Source organism: Petaurus breviceps, unplaced genomic scaffold, assembly GCF_028583685.1.
Source record: "Petaurus breviceps papuanus isolate PSGF00001 unplaced genomic scaffold, PetGlider_PUasm1.0 99, whole genome shotgun sequence".
Taxonomy (NCBI): Eukaryota; Metazoa; Chordata; class Mammalia; order Diprotodontia; family Petauridae; genus Petaurus; species Petaurus breviceps.
The window spans coordinates 17,011,055-17,034,925 of NW_027187465.1; the positions used below are offsets into that span (position 1 = coordinate 17,011,055).

The 23,871-nt window shown below is 36.3% G+C and overlaps 1 protein-coding gene across 1 annotated transcript in view; it reads right to left on the minus strand.

Annotated features, from left to right (window-relative positions):
* Positions 1–2,782: 2,782 nt before the first annotated feature.
* LOC138156189 (proline-rich protein PRCC-like) overlaps positions 2,783–23,871 on the minus strand; it is a 98,314-nt gene continuing 77,225 nt past the window's right edge. Inside the window, 1 exon segment of the mRNA XM_069081398.1 lies at positions 2,783–2,963. Within this exon segment, the coding sequence (XP_068937499.1) occupies positions 2,783–2,963 (181 nt within the window).

Sequence of the window (23,871 nt, forward strand, 5' to 3'; positions counted from 1 at the left end):
GAGCTGGAGAAGGAAATGGCAAACCACTGCAGCTTCTTTGTTGAGAAAACCCCAAATGGGATCAGGAAGAGCTGGACACAACTGAAAAGCCACACATGGACAAATATATAAAGTGATATTTGAGTGTTTGGAGAAGGGCATTAACAAGAAGGACGAACCCCCCCAGTGTCAGTTGTCTCTTTAACACAAGGTGAAGATCAACGGTAGGATACAAATTCTAACTCCAGAGTCTGAAGAGTTGGTTTCCAAAGCTACTTCTGACCACCACTCCCTGTGTTTTCTCACCTAAGTCACCCAGCCGCCTTGGATCTCGGTTTCTGTGTCCCTAATAATTACAAAAGCTAGCATTTGTGTAGCGCTTTCAGGTTTGTGAAGTACTCAGCAAATGTTATTCTATTTGATCCTCATGCCACCCCTGTAGGGTGGCTGCTCTTACTCCCATTTTACAATTGAGGAAAGCGAGTCACAAGAATTTAAATGACTTGCCCAAGGGTCAAACAGCTAGGAAGCGTCTGTGACTGTATTTGAACTCAGGTCTTCCTAACTCCAAGTTCTGTGCTCTTTGTGCCTCCCCAGCCAAATTATGATTTTGTATCTATTTTGGAAATAGCTATACTTGAATGTGTCTCCCTGGTTAAACTGTAAGTTTCTTAAGGATAGATAGTTTCACTTTTGTCATGGTATCTCCAGAGCCTAACAGATGAGGTATATAGTTGGAACTCAATAAATGCTCATTGATGGATCGATTGATTGTTCTGCATCAGTGGTGAGAGCTTCCATACCAAGGGCTGCCATAAAGCCAGACATGTAGCGGTTTTTTTTTTTTTAAATTATACAGATCTGCCAGTAAAGGTAGAAGATTTAACTTGGACACAGGCGAGGGTTGGCCTGTCTTCTTTGCTCAGCAGTAAAATGGTTAACTGCTTCATACTAGCTGCTGAAAGCCAGGAAACATGAAGTCAAGGGCAGACCATTTCCCTTTGTCTCCTTCCACAGAAGGGCATGCTAAGCATGAAGCGACATCATTGAGAGGCACCGTGAAGGCCGGCAGGTCTAATATTAGCCCCACTGCCTTTGTGCTCAGCTATGGAGGCTCTGAGGAGGGTCACAATGCTCCGCCAGAGGTCTGGAGAGCCGCAACCTGATGACAGCAGGCAGCAGCGGTCCCTCGCCTTCCCTGGCCTCCCAAAGGAGATGCTAGCTCAGCGGCCTTGGCATTCATCAATCAACAAATAGTTAGTAAGGGTTTACTTTGTGCCAGGCACTGGGATGGGTACCGGGGGATACAAGGGTAAAGGAAACAGTCCCTGCTTGAAAGAAGTGTAGGCCATAGTGAGGGACACAATAAGTACATAAAAATATATGCAACCAAAATAGAAAATAAATAAATACAAACACACACAAATGCCACGTATGCATATATGTATGTATCCATGTGCACATATGTTTAGATGCATACATAGCATACGTGTGCATACATGACATATCTATATGTATATTACATATACGCACAATATATACCTAGGAATATGGATTAGGGATAGAATGTACATATAGGTTAACGCATACATTAATGTATGTGTATATTAGGTATACTGTGTATATATTAAATATATATGTGACATATTAAGAATATATGTAATAATGTATATGTAATAATATATGTACTATATATGCAATAATAATGTATGCTTATATAAAGGTATACATTACTATTGCACATATACATATCTATACCTATATATGGGTATACATTACCTATACTGCACACATTACTTTAACTATATACGTATGTATATGGTTTACTGAATTTAACGTCTGTAACTCTTAATGTGTATATAAACTATAAAAGAAATACACAATGAATAAAACTATAAACTATAATATAGAGCATATATAGTTTACTGTATATGTATATATAGTTACTTAGTACTATATACAGTAAAGTATATACTACACAACATACATATTATATGCTGTACTATATAGTACATAGTTATAGTTTATATATATAGTTACTATATAGTCACACACACAGACACACAGATACGTATATGTGTATGTATGTGTGTAAATATATAGATATATTTATATATATGTACATGTATATATGTACATGTTAATGCAAGGAAGTTTGGGAAGGAGGGAGTTGGCATTCCCAGTGCTTGGGAAGGGCTTCCTGAAGAAGATAGTGCCCGAGCTGCATTTGAAATGGTCGGTGTCTTCCATTCCCGAAGAGGAGCAAAATGACATCACCATGCCAGAGTCCAGCTTCAGTGTGTCCAGCTGTGACTGATCAGACCAATACGAGCTCGGAATGCTCTACCACAGGTCGGGCACGGATAGTCCATGTGAACATTGGAGGTGGATTTTCCAAATTTGCACATTTCGCCTTTCTTTTGAACTCTTTCAATTGTGTTTTGCTCACAGAGCACAGCACCTTCTGTGATGTGGGCACATCATGCTGAACGGTCCTGTGCCAGAGTCTCCCATGCCACTTAATCAGATCCAAAGTTCTTAAGAGAGACCTGGGGAGTGTTCTTGTGTCGCTTCTCCTGACGACCATGTAAATCCCTACCCTGTATAAGTTTTCTATGAAAAAGTCTTTTTGGCAAGCGTATGTTTTGCATTCGAACAGCATGGCCAACCCATTGGAGTTGCGCTCTCTGAAGCAGAGTTTGAATGCTTGTCAGTTTGGCTCGAGTAAGGACCTCAGTGTCTGGTGCCTTATCCTGCCAGGTGATCTTCAGAATCTTCCTAAGACAATTCACATGGAAGCGATTCAGTTTCGTGGCGTGGTGCTGGTAGGCTGTCCAGGCATCGTTTTGTGCACTTGATAGTGGGGCACGGTGGGTATCGTTCCTGTACCGCTTCTACTACAAGGCACCCAAGCATCATCAATGCCTGTCTTTTTGTCAATGACAGTGATGCTGCTACTGCTGCTGATGGTAGCTGCTTGACTGCTGCGGTGAATTAAGCAGTTACTCATGGTCAAGTCTTTTTAAAGTATTCATACATCAGCGTTCAGAGCCGTCAGAAAGGGAGCAGCCCTATTGCTCCCTTGCTTGCTGTTACTCTAGCCTCAGGTGCTACAATACTTTAGGCCTTGTGCAAGGTAGGAAGTTATAAGACACAAAGTCACACGGAGGGTGCGTGGTTTACTTCTGGATACTATGCTCTAAGAAAGACAAGAATAGTCTCGGGTGGGGTGCTATTTGCCTCATCCCATGGGGTGACCATTTGGGATCATGGCTTCATCAAAACATTGTAATTATGCCTTTTTCAATACCTACTCTAAGCATTTAGGTGGCATGGTGGAAAGAGTAATGACTATAGTATAAGTTTGTTTTTTTTTCTGACCTTCCCTTGAATCAACGCTGAGCTTGGAGCTCTAAAGACCTAAGCGCACACACACACACACACACACACACACACACACACACACACACACATACACACACTAGCAAATGAAGGAAGACAATACGATCACAGATTTAGGGACAAGGACCTTAGAGTCTGAGTCCCATCCCCACATTTGGCAAATAAGAAAATGAGGCGCAGAAAATTTAAGCAGCTTGCCCAGAGTCACACAGGCTTTGAACTTAGGTCTTTACGGCTCCAAGATTTATAATTTTCTACATTTATTTTTTATTTTTTGATGTGTTGTCCTTTCCATTTACATTGTTGTAGTCACTGTGTATATTGTTTTCTTGGCTCTTATTACTTCACTCTGCATCAGTTCATATAAATGTTTCCATGCTTCTCTGTATTCATTACATGCATCATTTCTTATAGCACAGTAATATTCCATTACATTTATGTACCACAATTTGTTTAGCCATTCCCCAATTGATAGGCCTCTATTTTGTTTCTCATTCCTATCATAAAAGCTGTTATAAATATTTTGGAGTATTATGGGGTCTTTTTTCTTATTGATGAATTCCTTTCATCATAAATACAGTAATGGAGTCTCTGGTTCAAAGGATATGGACATTTTAGTCATTTATTTGCATAATTAAAAATTATTTTCCAAAATGGTTGTATAATTTCACAGCTCTTCTAACCACATTAGTGTGCCTATCTTCCCACAGCCCTTCCAACAATGACTGTTTCCATTTTGTTATGTGGTCAAATACTTTGTGGCTATTTTGAGAACTATTTGTTCATATCCTTTGTCCATTTATCTATTGAGGAATGGCTATTAATTTTACACATGTTTACTAATTGTTTATATATTTTAGATACATAAGTGTTATCAGAGAAATCTGCTGCAAAGATTTTTCCCCATTCAACCATTTTCCTTCTTATTCTATGTACTTTGACCTCTCTCTGTCTCTCTGTCTCTCTTTCTCTCTCTCTGTCTCTCTCTCTCTCTGTCTCTCTATGTCTCTGTCTCTCTCTCTGTCTCTCTGTCTCTATCTCTCTCTGTCTCTGTCTGTCTGTCTGTCTCTCATCTGTGTAGAAGCTTTTTGGTTTCCAGTAATCAATTACCTATTTCATTTTTAATAATTGCCTCTATATCTTGTTTGGTTAAGAATATGTCTCTTATTCATAGTTGTGAGAGGTAAATGATTTATTTCTCTTCTTTAAAAAATATGATCTTTAATATTAATGTCATATATCCATTTAGAATATATTGTGGAATGTGCTATAAGGTATGGTCTAAGCCTGATTTCTGCCAGAGTTCTTTCCAGTTTTCTCAGCAGTTTAAAAAAAATCAAATAGGGAGTTTTTCTCTAAGTAACTTTTTTTCCCAATTTATCAAACACAGGTTTAGTGAGTTCTATTGTTCTTTAATCGCCCTTGTCTTCCATTTGATTTATATCTCTATTTTTCTCTTTTAAGAATACCAGATACTTTTGAGAACTACTGCTTTTTAAATATAGTTTGAGGTCTAGAAGTGTTATTTACCCTTCATTCTTATTTCTTTTCATCATATCTCTTGATATTCTAGATCTTTTGTTTTTCCAAATGGATTTCATCATTATTTTTTAAACAAACTCTAAAGTATTCTGTTGGTATTTTGAGTAGTATAACATTAAAAGTGTAAATTAATTTTAGTTCTACTGTAATTTTTATTATATTGACATAGCCTAGCTATGAGCACTGAATATTCCTTCATGCATTTAGGTTGTTCTTTAATTATTTAAGGAGTACTTTGTAGTTGAATCTACACACATCTTTTGTGTGCTTTGGGATTTTGATTTCCAGATATTTTATGCCTTTTGTTGTTTTTTGGAATGGGATTTCCCTGCCTATGATTGCCTCTTGTTTTATTATTTTTATATATAAATGTTAATTTTTGAGGATTTATTTTGTAGTCTACAACTTTGTTGAAGTTATTAATTGTCTCATTTTGCATTGAATGGAGTAACAGCAATATTGTCTTAAGAATGACTTAAGGGGGTGGCCAGGTAGCACAGCAAGTAAGAGCACCGGCTCCAGTGTTGAGAAGACCTGGAGATCGAATCCCGGGCTCAGACACTTAGCACCCACCCAGAAACACCTGGCCGTGTAACCTTGAGCAAGTTACTTAACCCCAATTGCTTAGGGGCGGCCAGGTGGCTCAGCAAGTATAGTGTTGGGACAACCTGGAGATCGAATCCCGGGCTCAGACACTCAGCACCCCACCCGGAAATAACTGGCTGTGTAACCTTGAGCAAGTTACTTAACCCCGATTGCTAAAAAAAAAAAAAAGAAAAGAATGACTTTAAGAGAATAAGTTATTTTATCTATTATAAATATCCAAATTAAACTATAAAGGACATGTGAAGAAGGACACTATGTATATCCAGAGAAAGAACTAAAAAATAGAAGCATATATAGAATAATCATGTGTGTGTGTGTGTGTGTGTGTGTGTATGCACACACACACCTATTTGTATTTAATGTTAACTATCTTTAGGGTGGGGGGAGGAAAGAAAAGAAAGAAAAAATAATTTACATGATAATTTTGTTATATATTTTAAAGCAATGGCAAGTTGTGCATAGTAGATTTTCAATTTCATATACATTCATCTTTTTTATTATACTGTTATGGAAATACTTGTTTTATTCCATAAATTAAAAATGAAATAAAAAAAGTTCTCAATTAGTATCATTGCTGATTCCCTAGGGTTTTCCAAGTAAACCATCATTTCATCAACAGAGAGAGTTTAATCTCCTAAATACCTATCTTTATTCCTTTAATTCATTTCTTGTCATATTGCTATTGCTAATATCCCCAGAACTATATCAAATAGTGGGGAGATTTGGAATCCTTGTTTCATTCCTGTAGTTATTGGAAAAGGTTTTGAATTTAGATGGATTTTTAAAACTGATATTGTAAATATATCTCTCTATGCCTATATTTTTATGGTATAGCATAAAAAGTGTTATATTTGTCAATGACTTTTTCTGCCACTTGAAATGACCATGTAGTTCTCCATATTTTGATTTTTAATGTGATTCATTTTGCTGACTGTTTTCCTAATGTTGAACCATCCTGGTATCCCTAGTATAAATCCTATTTGATCATAATGAATGATATTTTGAATAAATCATTGTACTCTTTAATAGGATTTGGTTTAAAGCTTTTGAGTCAATATTTGTTAATGATACTGGCTTGTAATTTTATTTCCTTGTGTTATTATTTTCCTGGTTTAGTTATTAGGATGATAATTGTCTCACAAAAAGAGTCTGATAGGATACTTTCACAATTTTTGAGAATGATTTATGAAGAATAAATACTCACTCTCCTATAAAATTTAATAGAATTTTCTTACTAACACTTCAGATTCAGGATATTTTTCTTTTTTAGTTTCTTTACAATTAGATTTATTTCATTTTCTGTGATTGGATTCTTCAAGATCTCTATATGACCTGATACTTCAGGTATTTTACATTTTTGAAGGGATTGCTCTATTTCTTTTGCTTTCTCAGTTTTGTCAGTTTATAACTGTTCAAAATATGTTCTGATTATTCTTTTTATTTCTTCTGGCTTTGCTGTGAAAATCACCTTGCTCATTTGCTATTTTATTGATTTGATTTTCTGCTTTTTAAAAATCAGATAGTTGGGGTGGCTAGGTGGTGCAGTGAATAGAGCACTGGCCCTGCAGTCAGGAGTGCCTCAGTTCAAATTCAGCCTCAGACACTTATCACAAAAACTAGCCATGTGACCTTGGGCAAGTCACTTAACCTCAATTGCCCTTCCTTCCCCCTCCAAAAAGGAAAAAAAAGCAAAAAAAAGATCAGATAGTTAAGGGTTTATTAATTTTCACATTGAAGGAATAAGGAGGGAAGGAAATAAGAAATTATAAAGTGCCTACTGTGTGCCAGGCAAGGTATTAAATACTTTTCAAATTTCATAATAATTTATAATAATGATAAAGAAATACACACTATATGTAATATTACTTCATGTAATATTATACACACATACATATATATATGCTGAAACTTAATAGATTATTTTCCATCCCCTTATTTTAACTCTGTATATAGCATTTTGTTCCAAGTGTGTTTCTTAAACAACATATTGTTGGATTTTGATTTCTAATTCATTTCACTATCCCATTCTGTTTAATGGGTGAGTTCATCTCATTCTCATTCACAATTATGATTGCTAACAGTGTATTTTTTTTTCCATTCTGTTCTCTTATACTTTTCCTGCCCCTCTTCAAGAAATTGTTTTGCTTCTGACAAATTCCTCACTTAATGTTCCTTTTATTGCCTCATTTCCCTTAACCCCCTTGCTTCCTGCTTCCCTGCTGGGTGAAACATATTTCTGTATCCATACTCTCCTCTCTTTTTTAGTGGTGTCTCCTAAATCTTATATGACGCTGACTATAATTCTTTAGCAGCTGAATTCTTTCTGGCTGTTTGTTGTATTTTTGATCTTCGGGGTCTGGATTTTGACTGTAACACTTCTGGGAGTTTTCGTTTTGGGGGTTTCTTTCACTTTCTTCCAGAAGGTGGCCATTGGATTCTTTGAATTTCTACTTGGTCTTTTGTTTCTAAGTTTGGGGCAGTTTTCTTTCATCACTTCTTGAAATATGATTTTTTTCATCATAGATATCTAGTACTTTAATTATTTTATTTTTAATATTTTATTTTTCCAGTTGTCTGTAAAAACAATTTTTTTAACATTTTTTTAAAAAGGGGAGTTTCAAGTTCTCTTTTTTCCTTTCCCCTTTTCCTGTCCTTGAGAAGGTAAACAATTTGATGTAGGCTATACATGTGCAGTCATGCAAAACATTTCCATATTAGCCACATTGTGAAAGAAAATATGGGCAAAAACAAATCAGAAAGTTAAAAAAAAAGCATACTTTGATCTGCATTCAGAATCCATTGATTTTTTCTCTGCAAGTGGATAGCATTTTTCATCATAGTCCTTCAGAATTGTTTTGGATCTTTGTATTGTTGAGAATAGCTAAGTCATTCATAATTGATCATTGTACAATATTGCTGTAACTATGTACAATATATTCCTGGTTCTGCTCACTTCACTTTGCACTAGTTCATATAAGTCGTTTCAGATTTTTAAAAAGAGTTCTCCTCATCATTTCTCATAGCACAATAGTACCCCATCACAATAATATACCACAATTTGTTCAGCCATTCCTCAACTGATGGACATCCCCTCAATTTCCAATTCTTTTTCACCACTAAAAGAGCTGCTATAAAAAGTTATTTTCGACATATGGGTTCTTTTCCTCTTCATTTCATCTCTTTGGGCTACAGACCTAGTAGTGGTATTGCTGTGTCAAAGGATTTGCACAATTTTATGAAACCTTTTGGGTATGGTTTCATATTATTCTCCAGAACGGTTGGCTCATTTCACAACTTCACCAATGGTGCATTGGTGTCCCAATTTTCCTACATCCCCTCCAACATTTATTATTTTCCTTTTCTGTCATATTAGCTTACCTGATAGGTATGAGATAGTACCTTGGAGTTGTTTTGTGGTACATTTCTCAATCAATAGTGATTTAGATATTTTTTCATATGACTATAGGTGGCTTTGTTTTCTTCATCTGAAAACTGTCTATTCACGTCCTTTAATAATTTTTCAATTGAAGAATGACCTATATTTTTATAAATTTGACCCAGTTCTCCATATATTAGAGAAATGAGGCCTTTATAAGAGAAACTTGCTATAAAAATATTCCCTCAGTTTTCTGCTTTACTTCTGATCTTGGCTGCATTGCCAAGTCACACACACAGAGATATCTATATATGTGTGCATGTATGTATATATGTTAAATTCAAGGAAGTTTTGTTTGTGCAATTAAAAAATTAATGTAATCACATTATCCATTTTACATCCTGTAATGTTCTGTATAACTTGTTTGGTTATAATGTCTTCCCTTATCCAAAGATCTGACAGGAAAAGCATTCCATGTTCTACTAATTTGCTTATGGTATCCCATAATATGTCTAAATCATATACCCATTTTGTCCTCATCTTGGTATGTGGTGTGAGATTTTGGCCTGTATCTAGTTTCTGCCAAACTGCTTTCTAATGTTCCCAGCATTTTTTTTTTTTTTTTTAAAATTGGGATTTTTTACCCCAAGAGCTAGGATCCTTGCATTTGTTAAGCATTAGCCTACTATGGTAATTGCCTATAGTGTACTCAATCTATTTCACTGATTCACCACTCTCTCTCTTAGTCAGTATAAGATTGTTTTGATGATTACCACTTTATAATATGGTTTGACATCTGTTACGGCTAGTTATCCTTCACATAAAAAAAATCCTTTGATATTCTTGACCTTTTAATCCTTTTATTTTTCCAGGGGAATTTTCCCACTATTTTTTTTTTTACAGCTCTACAAATAACTTTGGTAGTTTGATTGTAATGACACTGAATAAATAAATTAAGGTAAAATTATTATTTTTATTATATTGACTTAGTCTACCCGAGTAAATTTTTTTCAATTGTTTAGATCTGACTATACTAGTGTGAAAAGTATTTTGTAATTGTGTTCATGTCATTCCTGGGTTTGTCTTGGCAAATAAACTTCCAAGTATTTTATATCATCTATGGTTATTTTAAATGGAATTTTTCTTTCCATCTTTTGCTGCTGGGCTTTGTTAGTAATATATAGAGATGCTGATGATTCGTGTGGATTTATTTATATCCTCCAACTTTGCTAAAGTCATTAATTATTTTAACTAGTTTTTTTTAGCTGATTCTCTAGAATATTTCCAACTATACCATCATATCATCTGTGAAGAGTAATAGTTTTGTTACCTTATTGTCTATTCTAATTCCTTCAGTTTCTTTTTTTTTCTCATTGCTATAGCTAGCATTTCTAATATAATACTGAATAACAATGATGATGATAGGTAGCCTAGCCTCACTCCTGATCTTACTTGGAAGGCTTTTAGCTTATGCCTATTGCAGATAATGCATGGTGATGGTTTGAGAAAAATATTACTTATCTTTTTAAGAAAAAGCTCCATTTATTCCTATACTCTAAAGTGTTTTTTAATAGGAATATTGTTTAATTTATTTTTTAAAGGGAATGTTGTTATTTTAAGAGGAATATTTGATAGGAATGCATTTTGTCAAAATCTTTTTTCTGCATTTATTGAGATAATCATATGATTTTTGTTGGTTTTGTTATTGATAGGATCATTTATGCTGATAATTTTCTTATATCAAGGCAGTCATACATTTCTGGCATGAATCCCATTTAGTCATCACGTATGATCTTTGGGATATATTGCAATAGTCTCCTTGCTGGTATTTTATTTCAACTTTTGCATCAATATTGATTAGGAAAATTGATCATTTTTTTTCTCTGTTTTAGGTATCAGCACCATATTTGTGTCATAAATGGAATTTGTTAAGGTTCCATGTCTGTCTATTTTTTCCAAATAGTCATAGTATTGGAATGAATTGTTCTTTAAATGTTTGGTAGAATTCACTTGTGAATCCATTCAGTCCTAGGGACTTTTTCTTAGGGAGCTCATCGATGGCTTTTTCAACCTCTTTTTCTAAGTCCCTGGGAACTGGAATGCTCCATGTGAGGGGCTCTTGGCCAGATCCCCTTCCCCAGTATTTGCAGATGCCTCTGTCTGTCTTCTTAAATATCTGTGGGCTGAAAAAATGAATCACTGTGTCTTTTTAATTTACTCATAAGAACTTGATCTGGCACATTTTCTAGATCTTTGTGGAAGAGGTTTGGCAGATAAGTTAGAATTGACTTCTTACTCTATCTTATTTCTTCCTCTCCCTTCCATCTTGACTTTACCCTGACATCATTTCTTTTGAAGTTTACTTTTCCCTGACTTGATTGGACTTTCCTTTTAAATTTTTTTTTTCTGGTACCGTGATTTCATCTGTGTGGGAAATTCTTGGTAGGGATAAACTCCCAACTGGACAATTGTTCCATAATTTGTAATCTTAGAGAATAAAAGAAATTCTCTGCTACCCATGGTCACTTAGCTAGAACATGTGAAAAGCAGGAGTTGAATCGAGGTCTTTCTGAGGCCAGGATGGATACTGCTCTATTGTTTCCCTTTATCTAGTGTAACTCATTAGCACTTAGCATGGTACTTGGCACACAACAGGTGATTAATAAATGTTTATCTATTGATTGATTGATTTAATTAAATTTTATTCCATGACTTCTTGGCACTATAGATTACATGGTGTGTTTTTATATCTTGTCATGGTCTCAAAGATACATTCTTCCTTAGATGAAAGAAAGCCAGCCTCAGAACCAGGGACAACATGAATTTGAATCCTGCCTTTCACATATACTGGCTTATGTGACCCTGGGCAAACACCCTCTCAGTGTTCTAACTAGCTCTTAAAGACTATGAGCTGCAAAGAAGTTACCCACCTACAATGTAAAGGGAGTCTCCTCACCCAGGAAATACCTATAACCAATGAAACCAGGGGTTTTTATTTCCATTCTATAAACCATCAATGGGCAACTGAATGGAGCCAGATATAAAATGAGGCATAATATAACCTATGTACCTTCTTCTAAAAACATGGATATATGAATGGCACTTATTTAAATTTCCTACTTGACTCTGTTTGTTCTTAAACTGATTGATTATATGTTTATCATAATAGATAGCATTTACATTACATTTTGAGGATTGCAAATTGCTTTCCAAATATTATCTTATTTTGTCCTCACAACAACCTTGGGAAGTAGGTGCTATTATTATTCCCATTTTACAATTAAGGAAACTGAGGCAGACAGGTGAAGTGACTTGCCTGGGGTCACAGAACAAGTAAATATCTGAGTCAATATGTGAACTCATTTCTTTCTGACTCCAGGTCTAGTTGTCTCTCCATTGCATTCATTATCTGCCATTTTATCTCATCTTCTAGTAGAGGAAATAGCCCAGGGATGAGAGTTTGGAGGTCTGAGATAGAGTTCTAGTTCATTGTGTCATTGTCCTGTAGGGAATAATACTGACTTTTTGTTTAATTTTAATTGAAAATTTATTTAATTTTTTTTGCATTGATAATAATTGTTTTAACACAGAAGGAAAACTTAATAATAATCAATAATAATAATTTATAATAAGTGCTTATTTATTTATTCACTTTGAATTCCTTCCTACCAGCCTTCCCATATTTCTTTGAGTTCTTCAGAGTCACCATTGAATAATGATGTGATAATAGTGAGGACGCAAATCAATCTTTTGTGACTATAAACCCAGAACTCCATCTGCTTTGCTTCACTGCCCCAAAGTTGCATGCATGTCTCTTTTCCCCTATCTATTTTAAGTTTTGTTTGTTGAACTCATTGATTGATAACAAGTAGAAATAGAAAGAACATTACGTTTGAATTGAAGCGTGATTTTTTTCACTTCATTTTTCTTGCTTTTTTTTGCAGCATGGTTAATATGGAAATACATTTTGCATGATCTCCCAAATATAATTGAGATCACATTTCTAGCTTTCACAGTGAGTGGGGGAGGAGTGAGAGAATGCAAAACTCAAAATTTTTAAAATGTTAAAAATGAATTATATTTTTTAAAAAGCATCACATTAAATCTCCATTGTGTCACTTATAAATTTGGAATCCCCAGATTAGGCATTTAACTTCCTTGGATATTAATTTTTTCCTCTGTAAAATGAGGTAGTTGGACTAGATTGTATCAAAGATCTTTTCCAGATGAAAACCCTAAGACCCTAGTGGACCACAAACTTAATATGTCAACAGTGAAATATAACAACCAAAAAAAGGGGACTAATATTGCCTTAGAATATGTCTCTATGACTAAGTAAGAGAGGATGTTATTGTGTTCCATCCTTATTAGACTCTATGTGGGACTGTGCTCATTTCTGGGCATCCCAGTTTAGAAAAAATTATTGAGAAGGTGGAGAATGTGCCAAGAAGGGCAATCAAGGGGCGGCTAGGTGGTGCAGTGAGTAAGAGCGCCAGCCTCAGAGTTGGGAGGACCAGGGATTGGTTCCATCCTCAGATACTTAACACCCACACAAAAAAAACTGGCCGTGTAACCTTGGGCAAGTTACTTAACCCTAACTGCTTAAAAAGAAAGAAGGGCAATCAAGATGATAAAACACCTTAAAATCATGCAATGACAATTCATTTAGGCATCTGGGAATGTTTAGTGCATAGAAGAGAAGACTTTAAGGAGAACATGAAAACTTTTCTCAAGTGTATTTGGAAAACTTTAAGGTAGAAGAGAATTCTTGTGCTTAGGGTCAGAGGACAGCTTAGATCCAAAGGGGTGAAGTTCCAAAGGGGTAGATTTCATCTTGATTTAGGGGGCCAGAGATGAAAACTGCCCCATATTAGAGCTTTCCAAATGTGGAATGGATTGCCTTGGAAGTGAATGGGTTTCCCTCATTAAAAAAGTTTTCAAACAAAATCCTTCAAAGTCCCCACTAAAATTCCACCTTCTATGAACCAAAGAACTAAGAATATCACAATTTTGAGAAGTAGAAATGACTCCCTGGCTCAATCAAGACTTTCATCCATGCTCACAAAAATCCTTGTATGAGCTGCAAACAATTTCTGTTTTTTTTCTAATACTTTTATTAGTGCCAGTAAATTTCCAGTGGTATAGGAAAGCAGAGTCTGCATTCTTCTGCCGGTAGGTTATCAAGTCATTCTTTTCATTCAATCAAAGTCATTCATATTCATCAGTGCCAACATACCATTCCATATGCTTTATAGACCAGCAACCCATTTTTCCACTTTCCTTTTCTTTGTCAGAATTATTCATCTCTCTGTATGTGATTATGTATGTTGCTTCCCCAAACACACGAGGTTGTCAGACTTCACATTGCCATTAATTGGCAATTGGAGCAATTTTTGTCCATAGTAAAAGATGGTTGACCTGAAGCCGGGGAGGGATTGAGGTGATGCAGTGGTCAAAGTGTGAATCTTGGGAAGAGCTTAGTTCTGCATTGGTTTCAGATACTTACCAGCTGTGTGACCCTGGGAAGCCACTGCCTGCCTCAGTTTCTCCATTTGTAAAATGGGGATGATAATAGTGCCTCTCTCTCAGGGTCATTGTGGATAAAATGAGATCATATTTGTAAGGTGACTTGCAAACATTAAAGCACCGAACAAATGCCATCTGTTTTACAGGAAGCCTTTCCCAATTTCCCTAACGTTGCTATTCACCCTTCACATAACTCGCCTACACATAGTCATTGGCGCGTCATCCTCTGTATCAGACACCAAACTCTTTGAGAGCAGGGACTGGTTTTCTCCCTTCCTTGTATCCTCAACAGCACAGTGCTTGGCACATTTTGTCCTTCAGTTGTTTCAGTCGTGTCTGACTTTTTGTGTCTCCATTTGGGGTTTTCTCAGCAGAGATACTAGAGTGGTTTACCATTCCCTTCTCCAGCTCATTTGACAGATGAGGAAATAGGTGCTTAATAAATGTTTCTGGACTGACTAAGACTGAATAAATGCTTCTCAGGGATAATATTGAGGGACTACAAGATGAAATATCTAGAGATGGGAAGGGACTCCAGGGACCCCTTGGACAATACTTTAATTTTACAGTTGAGGGAACTGAGGCTGATGGGGTTAAGTGACTTGCCCAGGGTCACACAGCTAAAAAGTGTCTTGAGGCCAAATTTGAACTCATGAAGATGATCCTTCCCAAGTCTAGGCGTAGCACTTTATCCGCTGTGCCACCTAGCTGATGTTTCATAGAATCATACAATCATCTCTGTAGAGCTAGAAGGCATCTCAGACATCATCTGATCCAATTCCTCAAATTTAGGGAGTAAATAAAGTCCTGAAGGTTAAATGACTTGCCCAGGGTCACACAAATAGTGGGCATCCAGGGCAGATTTGGGTCTACATTCTCAGATCCAGTGTCTATGGCTCCTTCACTGCCTATGATTTATGGGAGAGAAATAATACAGCAGTACTATACTTAATGCTATTTCTTCTTTGACATTATATTGGTTAGTCATGGTAAACTATGGCCCATAAAATCAGGGCTCTTGTTACCCTAAACATCACATCTTTGTCAAAGACCTGTTTCTATTCATGCATCCCTCAACTACTGCTTGAGATGTTGATTTCTTGGATCCCTTAAGCCAGACAAATTTATTCTGTGAAGTTTGGATTCAGTCAAAGGGCTGCACTTGAGGTCCTAGAAGGCCATATGTAGACTGAAGGCACAGTTTCCCCACCCTTTCTTTAAGCATATTAACTTTCAATGTCTTGGAATCTCCTCTGAATTCTAGCTTGTTGGAGTCTTTGGTAGGAAGATCTCTTCCCCAAACCCCATTTCTCACATTAAGGGTTAGGGACCCCAGTCCTTTGGATAATGGCTCATTGATGACTTGGTGAATTATCATTGAGCCAGACAAGGGGGATATAATGGAAAAAACAATTCCTCCCAGCTTGTAGAGCTTTCTTTCTCTTCAAATTGAATTCAATGTGCCTCCCTGCCTACCTACTTCTTTTATCTCCATTAGATTATAATCTACTGAAGGTCAAAGGTTGCTCTCATTTTCATCTTTGAATACTAGCAAATGACTCAGTGTTTGGCTCATGTTAGGAGCTTAATAAGTATGTGTTGTATGAAAATGACTAGGAAGCCGGAGACTTGGATTCTAGTTTTTCCTCTCACAATAATTATCTCTGTCTCCTTAGGTACATCATTCAAGCCCTCTTGGTCTCAGTTTACACATTTATAAATTATTGGTAGTCAGATCATATGATCTCTGTAATATTTTCTAATCCTAACATTCTGGATGTCTTTTTAAAGTTGATAGGCTGAGGCTTTAGAGGTGTCTTGGGATATTGGGGAGAGAGCTGATCTTGGAGTGAAGAAGATCTGTGTTCAAGTCTGACTTCTGACACATACTAGTGGGAAGTCACAACTGAGAAAGTCACAACCACTCGAAAGCCCAGGTAGTTCTCTAAGGCAGGGCTTCTTAATCACTTTAGTGTCATGGTGACTTTTGGCCATCTAGTGAAGCTTATGGACCTTAAAACTCAAGTCTCCGAAGGTCAGAGCCAATGATCTTTTCTCTGTATTTTATCTGCTTATCTGCTTGATAATAATGTTTTTAAATGCATAAAATAAAATACATAGAATTACTAAGGAAATATAATACTAATACTACTAATATCAGCAACTTATATTTATATATTGCTTTAAGATTTGCAAAGTCCTTTACATATGTTATGTCATTTGATGCTCACAATAACATTGGGAAGTCAGGATGAGGAAATGAAGACTGGGAGGGGTCAAGGTTCTTACCCAGGGTCATACAACTGGTAAGTGTCTGAGGTGGGATTTGAACTCAGTTTATCCTGACTTCAAGTTCAGTGTTCTACCTAATGCACTGCCCAGTGAAATAGTGTTACCAAGATTTTATAAATACTTATTTATTTTTTCCTGCTTTTTGGAGGGCAATTGGGGTTAAGTGACTTGTCCAAGGTCACACAGCTAGTTTTTGTGTTAAGTGTCTGAGATCGAATTTGAACTCAGGTCCTCCTGATTCCAGGGCCAGTGCTCTATTCACTGTGCCACCTAGCTGCCCCATAAATACTTATTTAAATAAAAATATTTAAAAAACTCAAGGCCAACTCCAGGTTAAGAATCTCTGTGCTCAGAATCTGATGGAGAGCAGTTAGAAGTAGAAGGAATTCCTCATGAGGATTGTTCTATGTTAACGAAAACAATGGTTGAATTATTTACAAAAATAAAGCCTTCCTCCTGGCTCCTGGTGGCATTGTGCCTAAAGCACCCTGAGCTAGGTGCATGTCAATCTTCTCCCAATTCAGATGAACTCAGCCAAACAGCTGTGTACACAGTAGCTCATGGAGTAGCCATCCCCACATGCATTTCCATTCTTTCACGCACATGTATCTCCCCAAATGACACACTGGTACATACACATATGTGAGACATATGCAGTTACTTCCCCACCCCTAATACACACACTTTTCTTATTTCCCCTTCCCTTCTTGGATTTTTTTTATTGTTGTTTAATAAATGGATTTTTCTTTTCATATTTTTGTTAAAAACTCCAGTTATTTCTATTAGATACATGATCATGGAGGGGGAGGGAGGGGGAAACAGGAGAAAAATTCAGGGATTTTCTTTTTCTACATTACAGCTTCTTAACTTTTCTTTGTGACCTAGATCTTCTTGGCAGATTTGTGAAACCAACAGACCCATGTCCAGAATCATATTTTTAAATGCATACATTAAAATATGTTGGGTTACAAAGGATACTAGAGATATTGACATATAGCTATCAATATAATTTTTTAATTTTGCAGACTTTAAAATAAGAACCACTGTATAAAGATCTCTGTGAATGTTGAGGGTTTTGAGGCTGCACAAACAGCAACAAAAACAAAATTCTACATTGTTTGCTGAAGTTGGCACTGTCCTTGAAAGTGACTTTGGCTGAGAGATATAGTGGAAGTATTGATTGTTGTCCTTTGCACTCAAAGGGCACTGCAATGACAGCACCCTGTTGGAGTCAGGGTCCAGTGTGTCCATCTGTGGCTGATCAGACCAATATGAGCTCAGAAGACTCTGCCACAGGTTGGGTCCATATGAACATATGGAGTGGAGATGTCTCTAAATTTGTGCATCTCATATTTTTTTTTTTTGAACTATTGCAATTTTGCTTTTTCTACAGAGCACAGAGCCTTCTTTGATGTAGGCATGCCATGCTGGGTGGTTCTGTGCCAGTGTCTCCCATGTCTCACAATTGATTCTGAAGTTCTTCAGAGGGACCTTGAGAGTTCCCTTGTATCACATCTTCTGACCTCCGTGTGAGCACTTGTCTTCTATGCATTCTCCATGAAATAGTCTTTTAGGCAAGCGTCTAGTATTTGAACAACATGGCCTGCCCTTGGAGTTGTGCTCTCTGCAGTAGAATTTGAATGCTTGACAGTTCAGCTCAAGAAAGAACCTCAGAGTCCAGTAACTTATCCTGCCAGGTGATCTTCAGAATCTTCCTAAGACAATTCAAATGGGAGCCATTCAGTTTCCTGGCATGGCGCTGGTAGGCGGTCCAGGTTATACAGGCATACAACAATGAGGTCAGCTCAATGGTTCTGTAAACCTTCAGTATGGTGGTCACCCTAATACCTCCCACACACTGAGCCAGCTCTAACAATACAAGTATCAACCTCATCATCCATGGAACCTCACCATCCCTGGAAAGCATACAGCCAAGGTAAGTGAAATTATCCCTTGCATTCAAAATCTCTCCATTTGCTGTAAGTGATGGTTGCACATATGAATGGTGTGGTGTTAGCTGGCAGAGAACCTCCGTTTTATGGGTGTTATCAGGCTAAAATTAGCACAGTGGTAGAGAATCAATCCATATTCTGTTGTATCTCAGGCTCATAGCCTATATTGAGTGAACAATTATTTGCAAGCAAAAATCATGCACTGATTCTCCTTATGGTCTAGGCCACCTATGTGCAGGGTATATCTGTACCTGCTGTTGTCACTTGCTCATTGCCACAGAACTTTGAGGTAGGTAAAAATGGTAAAATGATATGGGTGGTGTCTTTTAACTTGTGTATAAATTGGATTTAAGTGAGGCAGAGCTGCTTGAAGTCATTGGCCTCACTTTCTCTTCCAGAGTCATCAAAGTCCAATGGTAAGAGAAAGTCAAGATGATTGGTGATCGTTTGAAATGCAGATGACCTTGGCATCTTTGATTATCAGACCAAGCTCTAAGCACTCCACCACACCTGCTTCAGCCACTTTCATGGCTATTGGAACAAATTGTTCTCATTCACCTAACCTGTTGGGGAAGTCTTCACATACTAGGGATAGTCACTTTACTAATTCACTGATGAGTTTGAGGTCTCTTTGTTACCTTCAACCTGGTTTATCCTGTCTGCTGAAACAGTTTACTAGGGTGTGGCCACTGTGCATGCCAAAATTTTTTGGAGCCACAGGTGAGAACTGAGTGCCAAGTAGACATGAGCAGCCCTGAAAATGGCTCAGCAGGCCCTCACACCAGAAGGGCTAGTCTTCTCTCAACACCCCATATACCTCAATATATATGAAATAGGAAGTACAGACACTAGAAAGTTCTCCACTATAGGACCTTGGATGAGAATGGAAGGAATATCAAGCCTTTATGTTGTTCTCCGGGGAGCACTCTATAACAAAACCTCCATGTGTCCCAAGCCTTAACTTACTGGACCAGGACCACATTGTCATTAAAGTTTCATTGTCAAGATGTCCTTTTGAGGTTTTTTCAGTCTTATGTATCTTTAGATGCAATTTGGGCAGAGCATAGTACAGCAGGATAGTCACCTCTCTGATCCTGGACACTGTCTCTCCCAAAGCATATATTAATAATGTATGTACTAAGCAGCATAAAATGTTAACCAAATTGCATAAAGATATACATAGGATCAAAAATAATTGCAGAAGATTTTAATGTTTCTTTCTCAGAGCTAGATAAATGTAATGCAAGGAAAGCAAAACAAAACAGAGATGGAGCTAAAGAAATTTTTGGAAAAATATTTGTAAAACATTTGTTGCATAAAGGGGCATATTAAATTATACAAGCAAATGTCTGGGCATTACAAAATTGACCAGGTGCTAGGAACCAATAAATAAATAAATATAAATATTAAAATATTATTAATGATGTTGCTATGATATAATTAATATATAATTAACAATATGACCGTAAAATGCTAACATTTTATTTAGTATCCATTGCTGATTGTAAAATAATTACCATCTTAACAATTAATACACAGTACTAATTTGTTAGTAGTTTAATAATAAATATTAAAATGCAGAAGCATTAAACACATCCTTTGTAGACCATGATTTAATAAAGAAAAAGAATTAATAATGAAAATATAAACAAAAGATACAGACCTAAATGGAGATTAAGTAACAGTATTCTGAGTGAATAGATCAAAGAACAAATTATAGAAACAACAAATAGTTCTGATAAAGAGAATGATAACAAGCTAACAATATACCAAAATTTATTAATGCAATTAAAGCAGTCCTCAGAAAGAAAAAAATACAGATCTTTTGATTGTTCTAAAAATCTCACTGTGGCTTTAAGCATTAATAGGAAACCTATATTAACAAAATAGAAAAAAAGATTAATTAGCTAAACAAAATTTTAAAAAGTGGAAAATGAGTAAGTAAACAATCCCCAACCAAGGACAAAGGGAAAAAAGAACCTTGAAAATAAAAGAAAAATAGGTAAAATTAAAATAAAAAATAAAACCATGACACTGTTAAACAAAAGTTAAGAGCTGTTTTTGGATACTTACAAACTAGACAAACCATTAGCTAACTTAGTTTGAGAAGAGAGAGAAGAAAATTGAATTATCTAGATCAAAAATAAGTGGCACAAATTCCCAGTGAGCAGGGAAGAAATAAAGATAATTATCACAAACTGCTCTATACAATTATCGTTCAGCAAAGCTGAGAATTCAAAGGAAATGAATGAGTAGCTACAAAAGTCTCAAATACCCAAGCTAGCCAACCAAGAAGCAGACATATTAAACAATCCAATTTTAGGGAGATCCAGTAAGCTATAAATGAGCTACCAAAGGGGGAGAAGATCTTTAGTCCAGATAAAATGGAATTCTATCATACAAGTAAAGAGCAAGTAATACCTAGACTACAACAATCATTCTCAATAATTGAGAAATAAGACACTTTAACAGACTCCTTTTATGACACAAATCTGATCCTGATTCTCAGACCAGGGAGTAATAAAATGCTGAAAGAGAATGACAGATCAATTTCACTAATAAATATTGATAGAAACATTTTAAATAGAAACTTAGCAGTCTATAGCAATAATTAAAAAAAAGTTCTCCAAGCTCAATTTGGAAGTATAACAAGCTGCTTTTATATTAACGACATGATTCATGTCAATAAAAATAATAAAACAATATCTGTATAGGAAATACACTCATTTGTGCTGAAGACCCTATGAGGCAGAAAAAGGAAGGAAGGAAGGAAACATAGGAAGAAAAGAAGGAAGAAAGAAAAGAAAGAAGGAATAAAAAGGAAGGAAAGGAAGAAACAAGAGAAGAAAGAAGAGAAAGAACTATGGAAGGAAACAGGAAGGAAAGAAGGAAGGAAAGAAGGAATGAAAAAAGGAAGGAAAGGAAGAAACAAGAGAAGAAAGGAGAGAAAGAAGGATGGAAGGAAACATAGGAAGGAAAAAAGGAAGAAAGAATAAAAAGGAAGGAAAGGAAGAAAGGAGAGAAGAAAGGAGAGAAAGAAGGATGGAAGGAAAAAAGGAAGGAAAGGAAGAAAGGAGAGAAAGAAGGAAGGATTTATTAAGTGCCTACCATGTACCAACTACAGTGTCAAATTCTTTACAATTTATTATCTCAATGGATCCTCACTACAATCCTGGAAGGTAGATGCTATTATCCCCTTTTGCAGATGAGGAAACAGACTGAAGGATTAAATGACTTGCTCAGGGTCACACAACTAGCAATTGTCTGAAGCAGTATTTGAATTCAGGTCTTCCAGACTCTTCACTGCATAGCCTAACAACATGTAGAAGTGTAGGCAACAATGAAAATAAGGGTTAACATTTATATACTGCTTACTATGTTCCAGGCACTGCACTAAGTATTTTATGGTTATTGTCTCATTTGGTTCATCGCAACCTTATGAGGTAGGTGCTACCTATTATCATCCCTATTTTACAGATAAGGAAACTGAGACAAATAGTTATTAAATGACTTTTCTAGGGTTACACAGCTAGTAAGTGACTGAGACTGGATATGAACTTAGATCTTCCAGATTCCGGCTCCCATACTCTATCCACTGGGCCACCTAGCTGGTCTTTCTTTGTTATGACAAAAATTGTAACTCTAAAGTAATGAGTTAGCACTTTTTCACAGAAAAATACTGAAACTCTATTGATAAATACAGGGATAAAGTTCAAAACAACCCTCTCCCCACTATTAGTGGGCCTAATACTAGAAACACTAGCTATAGTAAACATACAAGAGAAATTAAAGAGAAGACAAAGTGATATGATGGTTTTGCTCAGAAATAATTGGAAACTCATCAAAAAATGAATTAAAACCATAGATTTTAAAAGTTATCAAATACAAAACAAATCCACAAAAATCTAAACTACAAATTAAAAACCAGCAGAAAAATGATAGATTCCATTCAATAGAACTATGAAATACTTAAAATATTTGGGCTTTAACCTCAAAGGCATGCATGGAACTTATATAAATAGTACTATAAATGTTCTTTACAGAAATAAAGGAAGACAAATACCTGGAGACATTAATTTTTCTTGGGTGTGCCAGAACAATATAATAAAAATAATGATAGTACTTAAATTAATTTATGGATTTAGTAGTATCACATTAATTCAGCTACTAAATGGTTATTTACTAGAACCAGAAAAAGTAATTACAAAGTTCATTCAAAAGAAGGAAATTATTAAAATTTCAAGGGAAATCATAAAAAAGTAGGGAATTAAAGGAACCTTTTTGTTGTTGTTGTCTCTTTTTCCATAGTATCCAACTCTTTATGACCCAATTTGGGATTTTCTTGGCAAAGACATTGGAATGATTTGCCACTTTCTTCTTCAGCTCATTTTACAGATGAGGAAACTGAGGCAAACAGGGATAAGTGACTTGCCCAAGGTCACAGTTAGTAAGTGTCTGAGGCTGGATTCGAGCTCAGAAAGATGATTTGTCCTCACTCCAGATTCATTGCTCTATGCACTGTGTCACCACCTAGTGGCCCCTAAAGGGACTCACTATTACCAGAACTCAAACTCTACGGTAAACAGAGTAATAATCAAAATTATTTGATAATTATTAAAAGAACAACAACAAGAGAAAAGTAGATCAGTGGAAGAGATTTGACATAAGGGCTCCAGAGGCAAGAGAACACAATTGCGCAGTGATTGAAACACCGAAGAACATGAATCCCTGCGTGGAGGAAATCTGAGCCATAGCCAGTCATCTTGACCTCTTCTCCTCCTCCTCCTTCTCCTTCTCCTCCTCCTTCCTCTTCTTCTCCTCCTTCTCCTCCTCTCCTTCTTCTTCTTCTCCTCTTTCTCCTTCTCATCCTCTTTGGGGGTCTGAGGCTTGTAGCCTCTTGAGAGCCCAGGCTTTCTTAGAGCAATGGAATGAACTTACAAGGTTACTGCACTGTCTCACATCAAAAATGGTGAAGCTGGGGGCCAAGGGGAGACCAGTCTGCCTCAGAAGTGGGGAATAAAGATGGAAACAGAGTAGGTCAAAGCTGCCATGCCAAAAAGTAATTCAGATCTGGAGTAGCTGCTTTACTACCAGACTTTTGCCTAGAGAGACCTAGTTCAAAGGAAAAATAAAAGGAAAGAAGTGAAGGAGAAAGAAAGAAAGAAAGAAAGAAAGAAAGAAAGAAAGAAAGAAAGA